Raw genomic sequence first — 16369 nt, forward strand, 5'->3', positions numbered from 1 at the left:
GCCCTGGGCAGCATCTGCCCCCTCACCTGGGCAGGGTTTGTGAGATGGGCTTGGAGGGCTCCGTGTGGAGAGGCTCTGCCTCTGAGCTGGGGCTGCCTGGGGGCTCCTCCTCATCCTCCTCGGGCACTGTGGGCAGGTGAACCTTTCTGCTGATAACCTGTGAGCAGATGGATCTTTCTGCTGATGGATCCATGAGCAGATGGACCTTTCTGCTGCTGGACCTGTGAGCAGATGAACCTTTCTGCTGCCTCAGAGGGAAGGGTCAGGCAGGAGCAGTCAGGGAAAGCTGAGAGGGACATGTGTGATTTGTGTGTTGGAATTTGGTATTCTCCTCCTCCATCACCTGTAATGTCCTGCTGCAGCAGCTCCCCAGAGAATCCCCAATGAATGCCCAGGGTCTGACGTGGCTTCCTCTCTCCCCAGTGAATACCTGGAGGCACACCAGGCTGAGCTGGATTATCTCTCTGGGCGGCACAAGGACACAAAAAGGAACTCTAGATTGGTAAGGTGCTTTCAATGTGAAATACTGAAACAAAGATCACAGAGTAGGTGTTTTCTCCCAGCTGGGAGTCCCAGGGCTGTCCAGTTAAAGCACTGAGGTGGGATCCTCAAAGCAGCACGATCAGAAATGTCCCAAGCAAGGCAGTCCCAGCTGTGAGAATTTACCTTGAAATTTCTCAGTTTCAGTACCCAGCAGTGCCCTTCAGGTCATGTTTCTTTACTGGGCTGTATCTGCTTGTTTCTGCTCCCTGATCAGTGCTTGTAATATTAATTTAATGTCAATTAGGATGCTCCTGGTGACTCTTGCAGTGCCTTCGAGAGTCTCAGTAGTGGCACAAATCCAGTGCTCTCCTCCTCAGCCTGTGCCATTTCTCTTTCAGGCTTTCTACTACGACCTGGACAAGGTAAGGCTGTTGGGAATGGGATGGAATGCTGTAAATAGAGGAGAAATGGGTGATTTTCTCTCTGATTTTTGTCTGCTGTGTTACCAAATGTCTCATTTGGGAAATAACTTCTTACATCTCTTTCTGTCTCTGTCCTCCTGAAAAGCAAATCCGCTCTGTGGAGAGATACATCAGGAAATTGGAGTTTCACATCAGCAAGGTGAGGGTTTATGCAGTGTGCTGTAGGGCTCCCACTGCTTTGTAAGGGATTTATCTATGTGGAAAACGCTCTGATTGCAGTTCAGCTGAAGGGGAGAGTGCTGGGGGCTTGCTGAGGGCTGTAGCCGCTCTCTTAGCAGCAGGAGGGGATTTATATTTATTTATTTATTTTCCTGAATGGCTCTATTCAGGCTGAATGTTGGGCACGGCCCAACCTGAGTTTTCCTGTGAAACCAGTGTGCATTTTCTGCCAGTTTGTTCAGCAAATGCCGCTCTGGGAAGCCTGGCATGTTCTCCCCCTTCCCAGGGGCATTTCTGTGGGTGCTGCCTGCCAGGGCTGCCAGAGACTCCCCTGTGGCACAGGCAGCACTGCAGGGACCTGGGCTCTGCTCTGGGATTCCTGTCAGCAAAGGGTTACTCTGCTTCCTGTCTTCTGCTCTGGATAAAGCAGGGCTGGTTGTGTTCTGGAAAGAGCACAGGATATGGAGGAGCAAACTAAAATGCAGGAGCTGCAGCATCCTGCAGAGCTCTGACAGAGGAGTTGGGGTTGATGGTTGGGTTGGTTGCTGATGGTTGGGGTTGGGTTGGTTGCTGGGGTTGATGGTTGGGTTGGTTGTTGGGGTTGGTTGATGGTTGGTTGCTGGGGTTGGGTTGGTTGTTGGCAGAGCTCTGACAGAGGGGTTGGCGTTGGTTGTTGGGTTTTTGCCATAAACACTGCTGAAGTTCCTTCCCAAAGCCGTGCCAGGGTAACTCCAGTGCCTTCTCTCCCCTGTCCCAAAGGTAGAGGAGCTCTATGAAGCTTACTGCATCCAGTGCAGGCTGCGGGACGGGGCCACCAACATGAAACAGGCCTTCTCGCTGTCCCCTGCCACCAAAGCCTCCAGGGAGAGCCTGGTGGAGCTCTACAGGAACGTGCAGGAGTGCACAGAGGTAGGAGATCCTTCCCACCCACAGCCAGGACCTGCCTGCTCCCCCACAGACCCGTGCTGGGGGCTGCTGCTGCTGCCTTTTGATAATGGTGGGGGTTAAAAACCCAGTGGGTGGGAATGAAATACATTGTGTGGAAAATACATTGCACGTTGTGTGAAAGCCCCTTGGTGCTGGGGTCTCTTATGGCTTCCATGGAAGTGTGGGATGAGAACTGAAGGAATAAGCTGTGCTAGTTTTACAAAACCAGTAATGGAGGGTAGCTGACAGTGCTGAGCTCAAGGAGTTCCACTCTTCTGTGGAAGATTTTCTGTTGTACCAATCCATTCACTTTATTTTTATCTGCCTTTACTGGTGAAAATGTTTGTGTGTCCTCTGAAAAAAAAAAAAAAGAAATGAAGTCCTTTAGAAGCAATAGCATGTGTGGGGCAGCAGCTGCCCTGCAGAGCTGGTGACTGTGCAGCCTCTCTTGCAGGACATGTGCTTCATCGAGGGTGCTCTGGAGGTGCACCTGGGGGAGTTCCATGTGAAGATGAAAGGTGGGGTCCCTTCTCCTTCCCTCTCTCACTGATTTGGGATTGCACTGATTCATTGCTTGGGGTTTCTGGGCAGCAGTCTGACCCGCTGAGAAACCTTGGATAGGATTCTGGAGTTGCTCCAGTGCCATCGAACACATCTGCCATGGTGTCTTATATTGGAATACAAAGCTGACAAGCTTTCTGTTCCAGCTCAATTAAATGCTTTTTTCCCCCTTTTAAGAGTGTGCTGGGCTGGTGGTGCAGCTCCTGCCCAGGGCTGGGGACAAGAGGGGCTGTTCCCCAGAGGGTCACTTGGATTATTGCAGAGCTGCTGGGGGCTTTGTAGAGCTCTGCAAACTCTGGGATTCTCCTTCTCTTTCCAGGGCTGGTGGGCTTTGCTCGACTCTGCCCAGGAGACCAGTACGAGGTGCAGTACACAGCTTTTGTGCTTTTTGTGCTTTTCCCTGCAGGGAGAGGCAGGGGCAGGGCTGGGAAGGGTGGAGGGAGAGCAGGAGCAGGCTGTGAGAGGCCAGGCTCTGCTGCGAGGAGAGCAGAGCATTGGCACACCACTCACTGTGCCCTGGGCAGGCACAGAGGGGCTGGGTGTGATCTGGGCGCTATGGGAGCCTTTAAACGATGTGATCTGGGTGCTATGGGAGCCTTCAAACGATGTGATCTGGGTGCTATGGGAGCCTTCAAACGATGTGATCTGGGTGCTATGGGAGCCTTTAAGCGATGTGATCTGGGCGCTATGGGAGCCTTTAAACGATGTGATCTGGGTGCTATGGGAGCCTTTAAGCGATGCCAGGGGTCGCCCACCAAACCCCAGTGCCAGGGCTTGGCCTCAGAGCTGCCCTGGGATCAGACACCAGGGGCTGCCTGCAGCTTGGCACAAGGTGAATGCAGCCAGGGTCTCCCTGGGCTCTTCCCCAGTGCCTTGGGTGCTTTTCAGGGTTAAACCTGCTGCCCCATTCTGGCTCCATTTTCTGCTCTGTGCAGCGGGCAAGGGATGGCTCTGCTCCTGGGGGCTGAAGGGATGCTCTGGAACGTGCTGATCCTCTCTCCTCTCTGGTTTCCAGGTGTTTGTGAGACTGGGGCGCCAGAAATGGAGGCTCAGAGGCAAAATTGAGACTGATGACAGCCAGACATGGGACGAGGAAGAGAAGATTTTTATCCCCAATCTGCATGAGAAGTTTGAAATCAAGGTGTGGTGTATAATGGTTGGATTGGAAGCTGTGGGTTAACAGGTCTTCTGCTACTTCCCTCCTAGGCTACCAAGGGCTTCTCAACATTCTTACATAGTTTTCTTTTTCTATCTATGTAAAAAATGGCACTTAATCCATGCTGAAGGGCCATTAATTCTGATTTTCCTTTGGCACTAGCACCTGTATCAGTCCATCTGCTTTCCCATGCTCTGGGATACGTGGTTGTGTTCAGGGATTTTTGTTTGCTGATGAAAGTCACTGACAAATGTCCTCCTCACCTCCTGCTCTTGCCACTCAGTGCTCCATGATTCAAAGAGCACGTTTGAAATCACTAAAAGCTGCACAGCTCCTGTGTGTGTCCCCAGCTCCTGTCAGTGTCCCTCGTGGGGACAGTGGCACAGGGCTGTGCCAGGTGGGTTTGCAATGGGGACAGTGGCACAGGGCTGTGCCAGGTGGGTTTGCAATGGGGACAGTGGCTCTCAGCTTTGGCACAGGGCTGTGCCAGGTGGGGTTGCAGTGGGGACAGTGGCACAGGGCTGTGCCAGGTGGGTTGCAATGGGGACAGTGGCTCTCAGCTTTGGCACAGGGCTGTGCCAGGTGGGTTTGCAGTGGGGACAGTGGCACAGAGCTGTGCCAGGTGGGTTGCAATGGGGACAGTGGCTCTCAGCTTTGGCACAGGGCTGTGCCAGGTGGGTTGCAGTGCCCACAGCAGGTGTGCCTGGGCTGCTCTCCTCTCCGTGCCGTGGCTCAGGGCTGCCTGCTGAGCTGGAGCTGGCTGTGTTTGTGTCCCTGCAGGTGACAGAGCTGCGGGGCCTGGCCACCATCCTGGTGGGGGTGGTGACGTGTGACAGCAGCAGCTTCTTCAGCCCCAAGCCCCAGGCCATCGTGGTGGACATCACGGAGCTGGGCACCATCAAGCTGCGCCTGGAGGTGCTCTGGAAGTGAGTGCAGCCCCACCCTGGGGAGCAGGGCAGGGCCCCAGGGGTGTCCCTGCTGCATTCAGCATCGTGCTCCCCTTTCTGTCTGAGCCCCTGCCCCTCACAGCCAGCCCTGGGCAGGGCAGGGCACAGGAGCTGCTCCCGTGGGCTCCCAGCTCTTCCTTTGTGCCACCTCAGCTCTCCTGGCAGGGCTTTGCCTGCCCCTGTTGATGGTGCTTTTCCCTCCCGAAATCTGGCAGTATATGGGGTTCATAGTCTGGAAGGAATCCCTTCTGCTCTCTCCTTGTGGCCCCAGCAGTGGCACTGACGGGCAGAGTCCCTCATTCACACTGCAGAGCATGCCCCCTTTCCTGTCCAGAACTCCAGAATTCACCATGCCCACAAGCTGTCCTTACAAAGGGCTGGATGGGAGAATCCCCTCCTGTTCTGGGCTGTGGCACAGCTCCTCCCAACCTGGATCTCCTCAGCACATGGAATTTGGGGCAGAGCTCCCATGCAGTGCTGCTGGCTCTCCCCGTTTGCTGTGCCCAGCTCAGGGTGCAGCTTGGGGCTGGCAGGAGCAGTCCCTGGGATGTGGGACAGCCTCCCACAGCATCCCACGGGGCTGGGGCAGCTGAGCTGGGAGGGCTGCTGGTGACCCATTGTCCCTGGGAGCCAGTTCATTGTCCTTGGGATTAATCCCCTGGCACCTCTCAGAGCCTGAGGGCCCGGCTCTGTCTCTGCTGTGTCTGTCTGTGCATGTGCTGGGGTCCCACCAAGTGCATTCTGCAGTGCAGAGCTGCCTCTCCTCTGGCAGTCTGCTGCTGGGGCTGTTTACAGAAGAGAGGCTGTGTGTGATAACTCAGGGTGTTTCTGTTTCAGAGATAGAGCACTCATAACAACAGCTGCTTTTCCCTCTGATTTAAGAATAACTAAACAAATCCATCTGATTTGCCCAAAGTTCCCTGAGAGGCAATTTTTCAGTCTAGACCTGCTTTGTGAGGGATCCAAATGTAGCTCTCTCTTCTGCTTCTAAATGTACATTTTCTTTAAATAGGCCTCTGGTCTTCTGGGCTCAAACAAAAGTGCCTTCAGCTCCTTTATAGATGGTGCCATGAGGAGTGTGAATGAGCCTGGGCCCTTGCAGAACGCCTTTGTTGGCCAGTTTGGCGAAAGGCTTTGGGTTTTTTGCCAACCCAAACAGCAGTCTGAGCTCTGTGTCTCACATGCAGGATAAAGAGAGCTGTATTCTCCTTTCAGAGCCCCAGCAGTGCCCTGCTCTGGGATCCAGGGGCACCCTGGTGGCTCTGCCCTGAGCAGGGCTGGCTCACAGGGGCTCCTGGAGCAGGGGACAAAAAATAAAGGGAGAGTAAAGAGGAAGGTTTGGCTTTGATTTTGGGATGGATTCCCACTGCCAGTGCTGCTCTCACAGATGCAGATTTAGGTGGGGAGGCAGTTCCAGTTCCTCCTGCAGGGCCTTCAGGCAGTGATCCCTTGGAGCATCTCTGCCCTCATTGGGGCTGAGCTGGGCTGGGCAACCTGGAGATGGCTCTTGTTGGGCTGGGAAGGGTGGGTGAGGCCCAACAGCCCCTCCCTGCTGAATGCCAGGGGCATTTCCCCAAGGATTGATGGGGGAAAGAAAAATCTCATTATCAGCAGCAAGTTCAGTCCACTTGACTGGAATTGGCCTTTTTGGGGTGTGAGCAGTGGGATTCAGGCAGGGAATTCTGTCCACACTTCTGCTCTGGGGGCATTGAGTCCATGGAGGGGCTGCACAGGAGGGAATGATTGGGGCACAGAATGGGGTCAGCAAAGATGACCAGACTTGTGGGTCACTTTAGATTTTTATTTTTTTTTCTTTATAGAGTTTTTCAGTCCTGCAAAGCTGTTGCTGGATAATGCTGTGCAGGCATGTGGATGTTGGCTGGGAAATGTGGACAGGAAATGTGGAGCCACTCTCCCTCTCAGCCCAGCCACAGCCACCCCCACCCCATCAAAGTCCTCGCTCCAAATTTAAGGTTAAACAACGACATTCCCGCATAGTTTCTACCTATGCAGAGGTTTTGTATGGTGATTGCAGGAAGTGACTAAACAAACTGAGGAAGAGCCAGTGACAATTAAAGACAATGGTCTGCTGGCAGAGTCTGCAGTGTGACAGCCCCCAGCCCTGGGCTGCCTCACGGTGCAGTCTGGGTCTGGGGAGAGCCCCCTGCATCCCTGCCTGCTCTGATGGCCCTGGAACGTCCCTGCTGGCTCTGTGTGTCACAGGGCTGGCACGGATGGAGCCATGGAGCTGTCCCTGCGAGAGGGTTCGTTTGCCGGGGAAATGTGGAGGGGGTGATGGATCGTGCCCAGAGATAAGAGAAGCTCCAGAGCAGAGCCCATTGCTGCTGTCCGTCCCTCTGCTCTGCTCTCAGTCCCTCCTGCAGGACCAGGGGCTGCTGCTGCTCTGGAGCCAGCTGAGGGGCTGCGTTTGGCTGGGGGCTTTTAGGAAATGTCAAAGGGGCAGAGCAGATTTTGTTTGTTCTCATTCCTCTCCCAGAAGTGTCATTTTGCATTACTGCATCACTGTATTAAAAGCTGAAAATGAAGAATCTGAGGAATGGATCCCTGTGACTTTTGTTGAGAATGCCATGGGTAGGAGTAATTTGCTTTCATTAGTAAACACAGCAGGCCTTGGCTAAAAGGCTCTTGCTGTCAGAAACCCGATTTATTTCTGCCCATGAGTCAGTGCAGATGCTGTTCCTGAGCTCTGGGAGTGGGGTGATGGAGCCCAGCTGGGGGACACTGCCTTGATAGAGCCCAATTTGGGGACAGTGCCTGGATGGAGCCCAGCTTGGGGACAGTGCCTTGGAGCTCCAGGCACTCCCTGTGCTCAGGGAGCAGTGCTGCCTGCAGGATGCTCTGTCCCTGTGCAGCTCGAGGAGCCAGACAGGGCTGGGGCTCTGCTTTCAGCTTCTGCTAGAGAGCAGAAATTCATTTCCCTGCAAGTGATTAGCCCTCGTTATCACTTGCATGTCCTGCAATGAACAGCTGAATTCAGCTGATTTTATGCAGCTCTTTGGTTGTTGTACTCAGTCACTGAGGCTGCAGGTTTGCTGCAAACAGTTCACTGCTTTCAAAATGCCAGTACTCAAGTGGGAAAGCAGACTTTCTTTTGGTGCCACAAGGCATCTTGGTAGGCAGCAAAAAGTAACACGTATAGAAACCAAACTGTCCTTAACTTGAAATGTGTTTTCTGTCTCCTGGCTGGCTGAGCTGCGTCCCAGGGTTCCTGTGAGTCTCCTTGGACTGCTTTGGGAAGGAGCTGAGGCAGCAATGGCTGAGGTGCAGTGGGTAATTGGGAGCCTTTGGAGCAGCCCTAGACAAACCCTGCAGCGCACAGGCAGATTGCTCTGGGGCTGTGAGTGGCTCATCCCTGCCTGTGTGAGGCACAGACCCTGCCCAGCAGCACTGCACAGGTCTCTGCCAGCCAAGGAATTGCTTATTAATAGCTGCAGGATAACGAGGGCTTTTATTGGTTTTTCCAGGTGGTGTGTGCTCTCAGGAGGGAGGCTGGCAGCTCTCCCTTATTACATGTGCTGGGTTTCCTTCCCCTGTGGCTGTCACTGCCCAGCCCTGGTGTCAGGAGGGCAGAGCTCTCCTGCTTTGGGCTCCTCTTCCAAAGGCTCTGGCTCGGGTTCCTGTCCAAGGGGTGTTGAGAAATCCGTGTACAAACCACAGCCCTTTTGCCTGTGTCTTTCTCTGCTGGAGCAATCAAAGGTTCTGGCTAGAGAGGCAGTTTCTGTTTCATTTTATTCTGTGTGTTGCTGACTGAGCATCCCTGTTCAAATCCTACCAACACCTCTGTGCTTGCTCTCACTGACACTCGGGCCTTTGTCTCTGCTGCAGCCCCTTTGACACAGAGAACCTGTTTCTGTCCCCTGGAAGCACTGCCAAGTTTTCCGTGGGCAGCAGGAAGAGCTCCTTGTACAACTGGACCCCCCCAAACACCCCCAGCTTCAGAGAGAGGTATTACCTGGTGAGTGCATGGGGAGAGCAAAGGGCTCAGCACAGCTTGGGCTTTGGGCTGGATCAGGCTGTCCAGGGGCACACTCAGAAATGTGAAAACAGCACTCTGCCACCTTTGCAGTTTATTTTGGGGCTTTGTTAATTTTTTCTTTTAACCCCTATTCTTTGGAGCTCTAGTTTAGATCCTGTAAAACAGTTTTGAAAGCCCTCACCAGGACTCTGCTCAGCAGCTGGGGTGGCAGGGGTGGGCTGTCTGCAGCATGCCTCTGTGCTGGGAACTCAGCTGGGAGCCAGGAGAGCAGAGTCCCCTCTCCCAGGTGGGACCTCGGGCTTTGCAGCATCTCCAGGCTCACCTGGGCATCTCCTTGCAGTCTCTTTTGCAGCAGAGGCAGAGCCCGGGGGATGGGGGGGAGGAAGCCCGGCCTCCCAGCATCCTGAGCTACTTGGCTGCCTGTGATTTCGATGTCCCTGGGAGGAACAAGGCCCACAACCCCGCGGAGACGAGCGAGGGGGACTCGTTCAGCTCTGAGGATCAGAAAGGGGCAGAATCCAGAAGCACAACGCCAGCCCTGGACCACAGGGTGCTGCCGCCGGCGATCATCCGAGAGGCTGGAGCAGAAGAGCTGCAGCATCCCCTCCCGGACCACAGCACTCTGGACATCCTGAAGAAGACCCCGTGCGGGGATGGATTCCCCAGGAGCCCCTCCAGTTTTCCCCCCCGTCGCAAGGGCAGGGCAGATTCCTTCGGGCCGGCCCGGGGCCGCCTGGCAGAGCAGGAGAACCTCAGCCAGAGGAGCTGGAGCGCGGCGAGCGAGCCCCGAGCGAGGGCCATGGACAGGAGCCTGCAGGAGCTGCTGGCCCTGCTGCGGCGGCGGCAGGAGGAGGAGGAGCAGGAGGAGGGCCGAGCGCCGCTGGCCAGGCTGCAGGGACAGGTGTGCGCCCTGCGGGACCGCCTCAAGGTACGGGCGCTGGGGCCGGGGAGAGCCGGGGCACTGCGGGGACCGGGGGAGCACAGGGGAGAGCAGCGGGCACGGAGCGGCCGAGCAAAGGCAGCCCCGGTGACAGCTCTGGGCTGGGCAGAGCCCGGGCTGGTGTCCGACCCTTGGCGTTTGGGCTGCCTTGGAACTTGGTGCTTTTCGAGTTCAGCGTGGCCCAAGGTGACCGCAGCAGCTCAGAAAGGCCAGTCCGTGCCCGTGCCCCTTCTCCTGCCCAGTCCGTGCCCGTGCCCCTTCTCCTGCCCAGTCCGTGCCCGTGCCCCTTCTCCTGCCCGGTCCGTGCCCCCGTCCCTCTCCTGCCCGGCTGGCAGGGGCTGAACTGCGTGTTTGGAGCTGGGCTGGGGAGGGATCCAGGCTGGAGTCACAACTGATGGTAGCACAACTGCCCTGGCCTCTTGCTCCAGTGAAACCCCTGGAAAAACAGCATTTAAACCCAAACCAAGCACCCTCAGAGCAGCCTTTCCAAGGGGGACAAAGGACAAAGGTAGCGGCTCCATGAAATTCAGTGTTGATATGGAGCTCTTGGGTGCCGTGCTGGGATGTCACGGCCCCCAAGGCTGCTGCTTTGAGCTCAGAAACAGGGAACGAGTGAAAACTCTGTAAGTGACTGAGGATGCAGAGAATATCAGCTCTCACCAGCCTTGGCAGGCATGGAGATAAAGAATCCACAGAGATTAAAATATTGAAACATGTTTTGGCTTTAACTAGCACATTATTTTGGGGTCAGAGAGGTGCACCAAGAGCAGACTTCCCTGATGTGTTAAGGATGAAATCAGAAAAGCAAAGTGATTTATTATTAGGAATCATTCCCAAACCAGCAAAGAACAACTGCAAAATGGCTGGCCAACTACAAATAACAGTATTTCTTTTTCTGTTTCATCAACAGCTGAAGACACTTCACAAACACTCCTCCATGGAGAGTTTGGTGGAGACAGTGCTGGAGAGTTTTGATTTCCTGAACAACGACTGCAGTGCAGACGAGCTCTCCCTGTTTGGGAGTGTGAGGACAGGCAGTGTCAGGTACGTGCTGCTCCTCGTGGGACAGGCAAAGGGTCCCACAGCAGCCTCACAGGGCTGGGAAACAGCTGTGGTGTCAGAGCCAGCACAGAAATGCCTGACCCTGTTTTGGAGAGAGTAATAAATAGAAATAGTTAAAGAAAATGCTGGTTTCTGTTCAGTGCCACCTGGTTTCTTTCACAGCTCCTGTTGAGGCTGTCCGTTTCAGTTCTGTTGTGATGAGCTCTGTAACTCTCTCTCCCCCTGCTCTCAGCAGCACATACACTGACAACGTGCTGCAGCCCCTGGGCTGTGACACCAGGCCAGAAGCCCAGGATGTAACCACGGGGGATGAGAACCTGGACGTGCTGCTGCTAACACACCTGAGGCTGTGCAAAGCTCTCCTGCAGGTACAGAGCAGCCTGGGCTCCCACTGCCACTGCTGGTTCTGATTACAGCAGAATTGGATGTTTGATAACAGAGAGAGACTCAGAATGGAAATTGGGTGCATTAATGCTGGGTACACATGTGTTCACACAGAAAGGGCCGTGCAAAACTCTGCTGCTCCTCTCAGCCTCTGGGTTTTGCTGAAGCTCTGAGCAGCAGCTCTGTGCCCAAAGCAGGCTGCAAACACACAGGCTTGGCTTGGCTTGGGCCGTGTTTAATGAATGAAAACTGCTGCAACAGGGAGCGGGTGTCTGGTGGGCAAGGGGCCTTCTGAGAGCAGAGGGGGTTTCTCACGTGTCTTAAAAGCTGGATTCTGAGGAATAAATCCTCATTTATCTGGAGCTTCCTCCTGCCCTTGTTTCAGCTCCCGAGTTATGTCTGTTGCCTTTCAGAAACTGAGGACCCCAAACGTAGCCCAGGTGGTCCAGGAGAGCATTTTGGAAGAAGTGTCAGAGCAGACACGAGTCCTGGGGGATGTCGTGGATCTGTCTGCAGAGAAAAGTGAGTGCCTGCCCTTCCCCAGGCATGCAGAGATGGGAGAGCTGCACCCCTGGGGTTCTGCTGGAGCCTCCCCAGGCCCAGGGCTTTCCTTCTAAATTCCTTGCAAACATGGGCATCGTTAAACCGGCTCATCATTAAACCAGGGCTCATTCTTTGGGTCATTCTTTCTTCTACACAGAAGGAAAAAATTTGGAACAGTTGGTCTCAGAGTAGCTGAACTGGTATGTTTTAAACAGGGCTGTTGTAGATGGTCAAACAGCAGCAGAGCAGCCTTAATAAAATCCCCTTTTACATCTGTGCTTTTCCTTTGGATAAGCAAACAGCCCAAATTCTGTGCCCACTTGCCAGAACAGTTTGGTGGGCACAGAATTTTGTCTCAGGTCTTCCCACTACTAAACTCTTCCATTGGCTGTTGGATGTGACAAAATGCTAAAGCACAATGAGAGGCTTGGGAGACTTTTGTTCTCATCTTGGTAAATGCAGCAGCAAGAATGCAAATTTTAGTTGGAAGCATTTGGTGCCAGATTTTATTCTGGAGCTGTGAGAATGAGCTGTTCCTGAGCAGGGCTGGTGCAGAGTGAGGGGGGCTGACGGGCAGGAGCTCCATGCCTGGAGGTGAAAGGGAGGGATGGAGGGCCCGAGTGAGGAGCCACCAAATGAGGGTCCACGTGAGGAGCCACCAAATGAGGGTCCACATGAGGAGCCACCAAATGAGGGTCCACATGAGGAGCCACAGGGCTCCTGAAGAGCTGCACGTGCTCTTGTGAAGAGCCTGAGAGCCAAGGGCAGAGCTCTGCCCTGGGCAAGGAACAGAGGCAGCATCCCAAAAACCCTTGGCAGTGGCACCTCCTTGGCTGACAGAAGGGCAGCCACTCAAACTTCTAGAATGTTCTTCTGGAACTGACTCAGAGATAAAGGGAGCAATAGGAGATAGGAGCTGCTGATGGCAGTTCAGGACCTCAGTGCTTGCAGCTGTGAACATCTGGGCAGCAAATGTCTAATTTTTAAGAAAACCATCTCTAATACAAATACAAGTTAGTGCTACCCCAATCCAGATAGGCCATCTGCTGCCGAATTCCTCGTGTAAAATCCCAAAGCTGCTAGAGCTCGCTGACTTTTTAAAATGTTGGGTTTCAGTTATTCAGAAGGCTAAAAAGAAGAAGCAATATCTGAAAATCTGGAGTGATCTTGCAGAGCCTGGCAGCAGCATCTTGGTGACCTCGGCAGAAAGGTTCCGTCACGCTCTGAAATACACAATGATGCTCAAAGTGAAGGAGAAGTACCCCAGCCACCTGGAGACAGGTACCCCGTGGGCCTTCATTTCAGTGCAGTGCAGTGCTGGAAATTGTCCCTGTGCATTTAAAAACCCCAAACCCAAACCTTAAATTGTCCCTGTGCATTTAAAAACCCCAACCCCAAAGCTCTCGCTTGCTTCCAGCAGCTGCCAGGTAACCCACCTGCTGTTTTGTGTCTGTCCTGCTCCCTTCTCCCCGCAGTGCTGCAGAGGCTGCTGGAGCAGATCCTCACCTGCGATGGGCTGCTGCCCTCCTGCCCTCTGCAAGCGGAGCCGGTGACTCTGTTCCAGTTCTATCGGTACCTGGAGCGGCACCGCATCGGCAGCCTGGAGAAGCACCTGGCCAAGCTGGCCAAGGAAGGTAAATAAAGGCAGCGCTTGGCTCCTCCTGCAGGGCAGGCTCCCGATGCAGCTCCGGAGCAGGAAACAGCCCAGCCCCTGCACTGACAGCTTGTTTCCGTTCTTACTGCCCTTATGACCGTGTAGTTTAATCAGAACAGGAAAAGCGTGCTCGACTCCCGCATGTGAGCATGTGCAAACAAACCCCCCGTGAAGGATGGGCTTATCTCGAGTGCCCTGAAAATAGTTCTGGGATATTCCAAAGCCATAGCAGGCACAGAGTCAGGAGCAGCCTCCAGCTGCACCCAAGGACTGAGCACGGTCTGTGGCTTGGGTCACTGCTGTAGCTGGACTCATTCACAGAAAAGAACAATAAAATTGCAGAGGTTTCTGACCTGCATTTCGTAGCCTGAGGTAGCCAGTGCCTCGCTGGAGTGTTGTCCAACACGTGAAAGTACTCCACAGCTTTCTCTGTACTAGGAAAGAATTATTTAAAAATAGTCCTGGTATTGACTGCATCTTCAGGCATGTGCTGATGCAGAGGACTCGTGTGGAGGGCTGTGTGTCCTGGGTCTGTGTGTGTCCCGGGTCCAGCCAGTGTTTATGCGTGTGTCCCGGGGTCTGCGTGTGTCCCGGGGTCTGCGTGTGTCCCGGGGTCTGCGTGTGTCCCGGGGTCTGCGTGTGTCCCGGGGTCTGCGTGTGTCCCGGGGTCTGCGTGTGTCCCGGGGTCTGCGTGTGTCCCGGGGTCTGCGTGTGTCCCGGGGTCTGCGTGTGTCCCGGGGTTTGTGTCCCTGGCGGAGGCGTTTCCCCAGCGAGTGCCGCTCTCTCCGCTCCCTCCGGCAGTGATGCTGATCGAGGAGCTGCAGTGCCCCGGCCGGCTGAAGACGCTGAAGAGGCTGAAGGGGAAGAGGCTGAGCCGGCTGCAGCCGCTGCCGCGGACGCTGCGCCTGCTGGGGCTGCTGCAGCTGGACGAGAACCACCGGGTGGGCAAAGCGGCCACGGCCTGCCTGGCCCGGGCCGGCGGCAGCGGCACCCTCCGGGCCCGGGTGAGTGCGGGGAATGCGGGGGCACCGAGAGGAACGTGGGGCGCCCTGGACTGGGGGGACAGCGAAGACTTTGGGGCCAGCGGGGAACGGGGAGACAGTGAGGAACGGTGGGGACACCGGGGAACGGGGAGACAGTGAGGAACGGTGGGGACACCGGGGAACGGGGAGACAGTGAGGAACGGTGGGGACACCGGGGAACGGGGAGACAGTGAAGACTTTGGGGCCAGTGGGAGCTTCCCCAGGCCCGCACCCCTTTCCTGGCCGTGTTTTGGCCGGGACCGAGCCCCCAAGGCAGCGGCGCTCCAGTGTCTCTGCCTTGGTTCATTTCACGGGTAACCCCTCTCCTGCCATTGGGTTGGGTATCAAATGGACTCTGTGTTTTATTTGCTGTGTGGGTATTAAATTGACTCTGTTTTATTTGCTGCGCTGTGCCCCAGGCCGTGCTGTTTTACACCGACGCTCTGTCCGGCTGTGACTCCAGGCTGCAGCAGGCTGCGTGTCTGGCTCTCAAGAACCTCAGGGTGAGCGCTCGGGCCCTGCCCAAGGCCGGGCTCAAACCCTGGGCTGGGTTTAGCGGGGAGGGCTCACTGCAGCCGGGAACCAGCAGCTGTGCCTGCCACGGCTCCGGCTGTGAACGCCATCATTGCCAGGACAGGGAGCGGTGGCAGTGCCCGACCTGCCAGGCACAGCACGGGATGTGGGAGCTCCTGGGATGCTCCGAGCTGAAGGGCAGTGTCCCACTGGGGACATCCAGCACGGGCATAAACCAGCAACATTTCTGTATCAGTCAGTTCTGAACACTTAACTGTAGAAACCTGAAGTTAAATCAGGGGATATTTTTAACAGCTCACTAAAGTCAGAAAACAAAACTAATATTTGCATTGCTATTATAAGAAACAGCACAGATTTAAACATTTCCAAGAGCCCTAAGCTGCTGTAATAGGTTTGCACACAAACAGGGAACCAATGCCTGCAAACAGGTACCCACACAACAGCAAATCAGGGTCGATTTAACCCTTTCAGTGAAGGTCCTTGTTGGCTGGTACTGATTTAATGGTCCCACAACCATGACCTGTACCCTGGAACTTTGACACTTTCTGATGCCCTAAAACAGGAGAGAAGGTAACAAAGGTGAGATCTCATCAGGAAGTGTAACTGCAAGCCAGTATGCTGGGGAAGAGAAAGGTCCTGGTGGAATTTGGATGTCAGAGGAGATGGGAGTTTGTGTCTGTGTTTGCTTTGTAGAAATGTCCACCAAACTGCTGAAAAGCTGCTTAGGCAAATTCTGCTTTCTTCCAACAGGCTGTGGAGAGCATTGAGCAGGTTGCCCACCTGTGCCAGTCTGAAACAGAGGAAGTCAGGAATGCAGCCAGGGAAACCACGCTGTCCTTTGGTAAGGCTTTTGTACAGCTTTAAAATGGTCTCAAAGAGGGATGTGAAATAGTGCAGGACCAGGAGGGGCCTCAAGTTCAGCCTAAACACATCCAGGACAACAGGAATATTTCATGGACAGCTGTTTCATACCATGAAGATAAACTTTACATCACACATAACGGCCAAGGGGCCCTGATGAAATTTATAGAACCAGACCAAGGAGATCCTGAAGGATTAGGTGCTCTAGGAACCACTGAACCTTTTGGAAAGGTCGTGGATAAGGACTGACACTGTGATGCTGGTTCATTACCTGTTCCTTCACTGGAATCCAAGTGACAAGTGATTGACAGTGGAGGGGACCTGATAAAATGTCAGTGCTCCCCACCTCCTCCTGCCCAGCATTTGTGCTTTTCCTGGGGGCCCAACAGCTGGAATGCTGCCAGAGCATGGCCAGGCCATGCAGAGACACCCACTTCCCTGTTGTGTTCTTCCAGAGCCCATTTTGAGCCAGGCTCAGTTCTGGCATCTCCACCCCTGCCCCACAGAACACTCAGGCCCACGTGAGACAGGTTTTCCAGCTGTGACACCCCAAACTGTTACTCATGGAAACCATTGAGGAGGCCTGATTTTCCATGGTGGCTCCAGCAGGTTTTAGAGAACTATTCCCTGAGGGATGTTTGTCACCCTTGAGTCCTT

General features: G+C 54.6%; 1 protein-coding gene across 11 annotated transcripts in view; it reads left to right on the top strand.

The window, feature by feature from the left end:
* RIPOR3 (RIPOR family member 3) overlaps positions 1-16369 on the top strand; it is a 39538-nt gene that overhangs the window by 22173 nt on the left and 996 nt on the right. For 6 of the 11 annotated variants that reach the window (XM_063172654.1, XM_063172653.1, XM_063172655.1 and 3 more), the window contains 18 exons: positions 424-502; positions 788-905; positions 1051-1104; positions 1884-2033; positions 2506-2569; positions 2932-2975; positions 3628-3753; positions 4549-4694; positions 8562-8691; positions 9053-9640; positions 10563-10696; positions 10947-11082; positions 11512-11620; positions 12758-12922; positions 13117-13275; positions 14097-14299; positions 14737-14820; positions 15602-15692. In XM_063172654.1, the coding sequence (XP_063028724.1) occupies positions 424-502; positions 788-905; positions 1051-1104; positions 1884-2033; positions 2506-2569; positions 2932-2975; positions 3628-3753; positions 4549-4694; positions 8562-8691; positions 9053-9640; positions 10563-10696; positions 10947-11082; positions 11512-11620; positions 12758-12922; positions 13117-13275; positions 14097-14299; positions 14737-14820; positions 15602-15692 (2580 nt within the window). The remainder of the gene's footprint in view (positions 1-423; positions 503-787; positions 906-1050; positions 1105-1883; positions 2034-2505; positions 2570-2931; positions 2976-3627; positions 3754-4548; positions 4695-8561; positions 8692-9052; positions 9641-10562; positions 10697-10946; positions 11083-11511; positions 11621-12757; positions 12923-13116; positions 13276-14096; positions 14300-14736; positions 14821-15601; positions 15693-16369) is intronic. The other 5 variants (XM_063172649.1, XM_063172648.1, XM_063172656.1 and 2 more) reach the window with 2 other exon arrangements.

Source organism: Melospiza melodia, chromosome 19 (genome assembly GCF_035770615.1).
Source record: "Melospiza melodia melodia isolate bMelMel2 chromosome 19, bMelMel2.pri, whole genome shotgun sequence".
NCBI lineage: Eukaryota > Metazoa > Chordata > Aves > Passeriformes > Passerellidae > Melospiza > Melospiza melodia.